Below are 6,975 nucleotides of genomic sequence, written 5' to 3' on the forward strand. Positions count from 1 at the left end.
CTTTCTGGCTCCAATGACTACATGTCAAAAATAGCTTTTCCTCCTCACACAAACTCTGACGAGCTTATGTCCACACACACATAAAACAACACAGAGCCATGGCACACAAAGTAATGCATCACAGAACAACACAAACTAACACAAGACAACACTTAGTCCAAATTTTAATTTTACCCAATCTCGATTTTTTGAATTTCGATTTTAATCTTAATTTTAACACTTTCTCTTTTATCTTTGTAAAGCATTTTCTCTTCTTCTCTTCCTCTGCGCGCAGTCCTCTACGATCGATCCATTTATATACCGGTTTCCCTACCGAATTTCGTTACCTGTCATGGCTTTAATGATTGCTACAGCGTGTCCGCCTTTGCCTACCGAATTTCGTTGCCTGACCTGGTGGATTAACTAACATTTATTCATCTTTGTCCCTACCAAATTTGTCTGCTGGTCGGATCCGATAACTAAGACTATCCCTACCGAATTTTCTAACCTAACCAGCCTTTTATCGATTATCTAGCCGTTTCACAAAATTAATTTTCACGCTGCCATCTAATTCACACATGCAGGTACTGTTCTTCCCACACATGGCCATTTAGCCTGGCTCCCACGTTACTCACTATACTACACATCATGCGGACCACGCTATTTATCACTATCTGCAGTTTCACTTCTTTGGTTAAATAAACCCATGCATGGGCTTTTCCTTTTGTCCTCTAAATACACCTGTGCACAGGTTTTTTCCTTTTCCCTACCGTTTAGTGTTCCCTACCGTTTAGATTGTCCCTACCGAATTTACGCTCAATTTTCACAAAGTAGATGAGTACCATGACTTACAGTTTCTTTCGAAATCTGGCACCGCATACTCAACTTACTGTTTTGTTACTCATTAGCTCAAACTTTCACATAGTCGATGAATACCATGACTTACAGTTCCTTTCGAAATCTGGCACCGCATATTCAACACTGTTTTTGTTAATCGTTTGATCACTTGTCCCGATCTACTAGCCTAATTTTATATTCATGATTTCTAAGTCCTTTCTTTACATCTTGTAAATTCTTAATTCTCTTATCATGTCATGTTTAATCCATTATTATGAATTCTCTTAACATGTCATGTTTAGGCCTTTATTATGTTAACACTTCTTAGAGGGGACCTTACTCCCCCCCTTTTTATTTATATCCATAAATAAAAACAAATTTAGATGAGGCCTCTGCACCATCAACACATCGCAGCCTTTCCCCACACAAATGATTCTTTACAGCGTGCCCACAGGACCACCGCAAACCAACAGCCAAATCAACAAACCCTCACCGGCTCCCAATGTGAGAAAAACACTCACCTTTAAACGCCGGCTGGGAGCGAGAGTGGGACCACCGAAAGAGGCCGCTGGCGCCGCTGACCAGGAACAAAAATACCCCCCCGTTCGTGACGCCAAAATGTCGTTTTTGTCAGGCTTCCTTCTTCTTCTGAACGATAGGTGATGAGTTGATGATGCAGAAAAAGACCTCGCTGACACAGGACTTGTACTGAACAAAGGGATTTTATTTAGTTACAAGTCAGGCGTCAGAACCAAGCTGCCACAGCAGCTTGGGAGAATGTGCTCCTGCCGAATCTCCGAACAATTCTGCCTCAGAAAAGCAAAACCAACACTATATAGATTCTCTAACACTCCTATTTGCAGGCATCACATGTTTCGACACCCGCCTTTCTCCTGTTTCCATAATACAACAACTTGGAAAACAAGTTGGGTCCAGATATGCCATACTGTCCCATGATCTTTACCTTGGACAATATCACCATTTAATCAAACAAGAGACATCTATTTTCCTAACGAACCATATCCAAGACAGACCCTCAAGCTTCTTGTCCTATACAGGATGCCTATTGTACAACGTATGGTCTGACTTGTCATGTGTCCAAGAGATCCTCTTGTCTCATGTTTACTTATTAATGTAAATCTTTAATACGTTTAAGTATTAAACATTAGTTGTGTTAATGTGTTCTTCTTAGTTCATATACTTCAACTCCCTGGCTGCTAGCTTACCGAGTCACACAGTGATGAGACATACATCTTTGTAATCGGCAGCGTCTCTACTTTCATGTGATTCTCTTGTTTGTGTGGTTGAAGTGGGCATACGCTGTTTTCGTGTTTTTGTTATATGCTCGTATAATTGCTTGGGGTTTGACTTGTGTTTCATTTAGTTGGCAATGCTGGTAGAGGTTTTTATCTGCGTTTATTCACGTTGTTTTGGTAAGGAAGCTCCTGGTTGTTCACATAAAGACGGGTTTTTCTAGTGGAGTGTGTGCTCCTTCACTATACTATCTTTGGATTTACTTTCTTCTGGCAGGGGTGGACTGGGACAAAAATTTGGCCCTGGACATTTTAATACAGGCCGGCCCACTATAATCCGCATGTACACGTAGATACTGTGCCAACTCGCCCCATTGATGTACATAGAAACACGCACCACTATACTGATGTTACCAACACCAAGCGAGCAGACCTCCGCACCGTGGTAAAGAGATGTCCGGAGAGCACTAGGTCCTTTAGCTTGGATTAGCTCATTCCACAACAACACAAAAACCTTGGTACTCCGTCTGCGTTTGAGGAACAGCACTTTCTTGTCAGAACTGCAGATGATGCACAGCCTTTCTTGCCTCTATGCAACTCTCACAAAAAAGGAAGGACACAGGACGACAGGTATTTTCTGCGGCTCCCGATGTAAACAAAAACACACACAGAGAACGTGTATGTGAGAGAACTTCCTGGGGGGTATTCCATCAAGCAGGCTTAAGGCAAAACCAAGCTTAAATGGCCAAGTCTGGCTATTGGCTATTAGCTATCAGATTAGCCCCAACTCAGTAACCATGGAAACTATGACTCTGGCTGAGCCTCAACCATGGCTAAGCCATAACTGTGGCTCAGGTTTCCGTTCCATCAATCTGAGCCTCAACCCTGTTCCACCAAGGTGGCTAAAGTGAATGCCAGCCAAGTAACCATGATAACTTACGCTGCCGAGCAAACCTGGTCTGTAGCAGGCTAAAAGTGAAGCTTAGCACCATCTATGATCAAAGAATGTCCAATAGACAGAAACAGAGACACACAACTGTCATGGAATGATAAAATAATATGTAAAACATAAAATATATAATAAAATGTATTAAAGAAATTATTTATACTAATTATATATTATCTATAAGTACATTAAAGAACATTATCACCAAAATATAATATAATAAAAAAATAAGACACAAATAAATACAAAATTAAACTAATTAGTAAAAAAATATTATAAAAGGAAATCTAAAGAGATCATCATTCTTATGATGTAACAAGGGTTAGGGCCTCCGATTGATAGGAGATAGATGTTTGATTTGCTGTCACCTGCATTCACTTACTCTAATAGGGTCCTCGTCTCCATTGAATTGCTTGATTTGCTAACATGACTCTAGATAAATAATAACTTTTTTACAATCAATAGACCTGTCCATTTGTACCCAAATGTTTAAATGCACTTTTGTAAGTCGCTTTGGATAAAAGCGTCTGCTAAATGACATGTAATGTAATAATGTAATCTGTCATATGATTATTTCCTATAGAATAATAACCAACATTGCATTTCTTCATGTAATAATCTACCATCAATTGTATGATAAATGTGATGAGTCATGTAAAATACTTTGATTAAATGTAGCCTATTATTATCAAAAATGTAGGCAAGGCAACTTTATATAGCACATTTTAGCAAAAGGTGATTCAAAGTGCTTTACATAAAATAAGATGAAAATACAACAATTCAACATATAGCATCTGGGACAAAATACAGAAGTAGCACAAATACAGCATGTCAAAATGACAGGCTTAAATGAATATGATATCAATTCTATACAATTAAACAGAGCAATTGGCCATGCAGGAAATAAATCAAAGCTATCCCATTGATTTGCATAACATTCAGATGATAAATATGATGAATATCACTTTCTAACATTACTACTAGGGCTGCCAAATGATAAAATATGAATTTCACATAAATTGCAGTGAAACAATAATGCTATTTTAATTATGTCCATATGAATGATACTTATTAGGGCTGTCTTTTTGTTCTTTGGGGATTTACCTTTTAATTTTAGGGATTTGGTTGCATTAATAGGTCTACATAATTGATTAGTTAAAACCAAACCCATCAAGAAATTAATTGGTAGATTATTGTCTACATATATTTTGTCCCTTTGATGGGGGATGGGGGATATAACATGATGATGCTGAAATACTTCATTTTCTTTGTCACTTACACATTCAGCCTGTCTGCAATATTCTGCCACACCACATCCCTCTCTTTATTGTATGTCGCGGTATTGCCCTTCTTTCGGATTATGTGGCTGTAATCCTCATATGCCTCCATGAGGAGGGTTTGCTCCGTTGCGGAGAACATCTCTGCTCGCTCGTTTCCCTTGCTTTTCGGCATTTTTCGTGCTCGACTAGATGGGCTTTTTATTTTCCCTGTGGGCGTGCACAAGTTGAGGCTTAACAGGTGAGGCTTGACTAAGCGTCAGGTGGAGCCAGCTGATTTCACTTGATGGAACGACTTGGAGCTGGATTGGGAAGTGGAGCTTAGTCAAGCTTCAAGCTTACACCTAAATCTGGCAATTCTTAGCTACGTTGATGGAATACCTCCCTTTTCTCTTACGTACACACCTGACGTACACACCTGACGTCACACGCAACACTCATACCTACAGCACACACACGCGCACACACACACATCAGGCTTAGCCGGTAGCAATATCCCTTCATATTCTGGAGCCTTGAATAAATGATAAATATACAGTGCTTACTGTACTTGCTCTTATAGGCTCTTAAGGATACTGGGGAAAGGATTTAAGATTCGAGAGTGTTTATCACTCATTATCACACAGCTGCCTGCTGCCTATCACAATAACCTGTCACATTAGTGTGGAATAGGTTAAGTTTGAACACGATTACATGTAAAAAATGAGTCTGCATGCAATCAGAAGCTAGTTGACTTAAGTATGGAAAACAATAGTATAATGATCTGAAAAATGGACAAACAGGTATTCTTGACAGACAGGCCACTGGGTCAATCAATCGTCACGTCATCTCTCAAGGCGCAGTAAAATAATAACAATAACAATAACAATAACAACAACAACAACAACAACAACAACAATAATAATAAAAAAAACGTCTGTCTTTCGGCTGGCCCAAAATCAAAATCAATCGGCCAACTGGGAAAACCCCCGGTACTCCCGATGGCCAGTCCACCCCTGGCAGAGCCAACTCCGAGGCATTTTCACACCATTTTTAGAGATGAAACTAGAATTAGTGAGATCAACAATGGCAGGGAGAAAAAAAGGGAAATTATTCTACAGAGGAGGTTCTCCATATGCTTGCAGTACTAACGAGGACTCAATGAGGGAAGTGAACTGCATTCCGTTGGAGAGGTATGTTGTCTCTGTTTTGTGTTGAATTACATGTCAGTCTAATAATACTTCTAATTGAACTGTCTCAATTTATTGTTAGGAGGAAAGAAGTCCAATCTTAATGTAATATAGACAAAGGGTGTGTTTCACGGTAAATCAGTTGCACAAATAGTACTATTTACTTTTTAACCATAGACATGGTACGCTGTTTGTGTGCAAAATTCCCTGAAGAGGATTGTAGGCCAAGATATGTTTGCATCCATGTTGTTTTCTGACTTCTCTACTGGAATGGGTTGAACTCAAGGATGACATCACTCCCTGTTGACTTCCTTGTTCTGATCGAAATGGAACATAGCAGTACTTCATTTTTGAAAATCCTCCTTTGAAGTGTAATTGTGCCTTTTATCTTACTTGACTTAATAAAAATTAAAAACCTTCATATGCTTTTGGTAATGCAAATTGTGCTGTGGTGTTTAGTTGTCGGTTTAATCTAGTGGGATCATTAAAGAAGACAACACTTGTTGAGATGTATAAGACAGCAGAAGGCTTCAGCCGGCAGTCTTATATGAAGGGCTATGTGGTGATAGGTCCTCCATCTGCAGGGGCTTTTCGGGAACGCCCATATACGCCAACCACTTTGCGCCAAGTGTATGATCGTGGCCTCCTTCCATTAATGGTGGCACATGGCGGCATAAGCAACCACATCACATGGAGGGTAGATATCCAGAGGCTAGACTATCATTACTACCTGCCTCTTTTCTTTGATGGCTTACGTGAGACTCATCATCCCTATGAGCTCTTCGCCCGTCAGGGGGTCCATGATCTGCTGCAATACGGAGGTGACAAGATCTTGCCAGTCATCCCCTGGCTCATCATCCCTATCAAAAAAGCCCTAAATACACGGAACCCCCAGGTGATCTGCACCACACTTAAAGCACTGCAGCATCTGGTCATGTCTGCAGACATGGTGGGAAAAGCTCTGGTGCCATACTTCAAAAATGTCCTCCCTATTTTCAACCTCTTCAAGAACAAGAACATAAGCACTGGTGATGGTATTGACTACAGCCAGAGGAAGGGACAAAACATCGGGGACTTGATTCAGGAGACTCTAGAGATAATGGAGCGTTATGGAGGAGAGGATGCCTTTGTAAACATCAAACACATGGTTCCCACCTATGAGTCCTGCATGAGCCAATAAGGGGAAACTGTCTCCCTGGTGATACAGAGACGCTTTTTTTTTCATTTCTCATCATTTGTTTTCCCCATAATTTTCAAAAACCCATTCATCATCCATCCATCCATCGTCTACCACTTTATCCTCCACATGAGGGCTACAAGGCTGCTGGTACCAATCCAAGCTCATATTGGGTAAAAGGCATGGTACACCCTGGAAAGGTTGCCAGTTCTTTGCAGGGCCCACATATAGAGAACAACACTTCACTTACAAGGAAGCTCCTGGTTGTTCACATAAAGGTTTTTTCGAGTGGAGTGTGTGCGCACGTGTGTGCTCACATGTGTACACGTAGGGTCAA

The 6,975-nt window shown here is 40.4% G+C and overlaps 1 protein-coding gene across 1 annotated transcript; it reads left to right on the top strand.

Annotated features, from left to right (window-relative positions):
- Positions 1–5,969: 5,969 nt before the first annotated feature.
- On the top strand, positions 5,970–6,641 carry LOC122779693 (parkin coregulated gene protein homolog). Its single transcript, XM_044042265.1, has one exon. The coding sequence runs from the start codon at positions 5,970–5,972 to the stop codon at positions 6,639–6,641; it is 672 nt and encodes a 223-aa protein (XP_043898200.1).
- The last annotated feature ends 334 nt before the right edge of the window (positions 6,642–6,975 follow it).

Source organism: Solea senegalensis, linkage group LG13 (genome assembly GCF_019176455.1).
Source record: "Solea senegalensis isolate Sse05_10M linkage group LG13, IFAPA_SoseM_1, whole genome shotgun sequence".
Taxonomy (NCBI): Eukaryota; Metazoa; Chordata; class Actinopteri; order Pleuronectiformes; family Soleidae; genus Solea; species Solea senegalensis.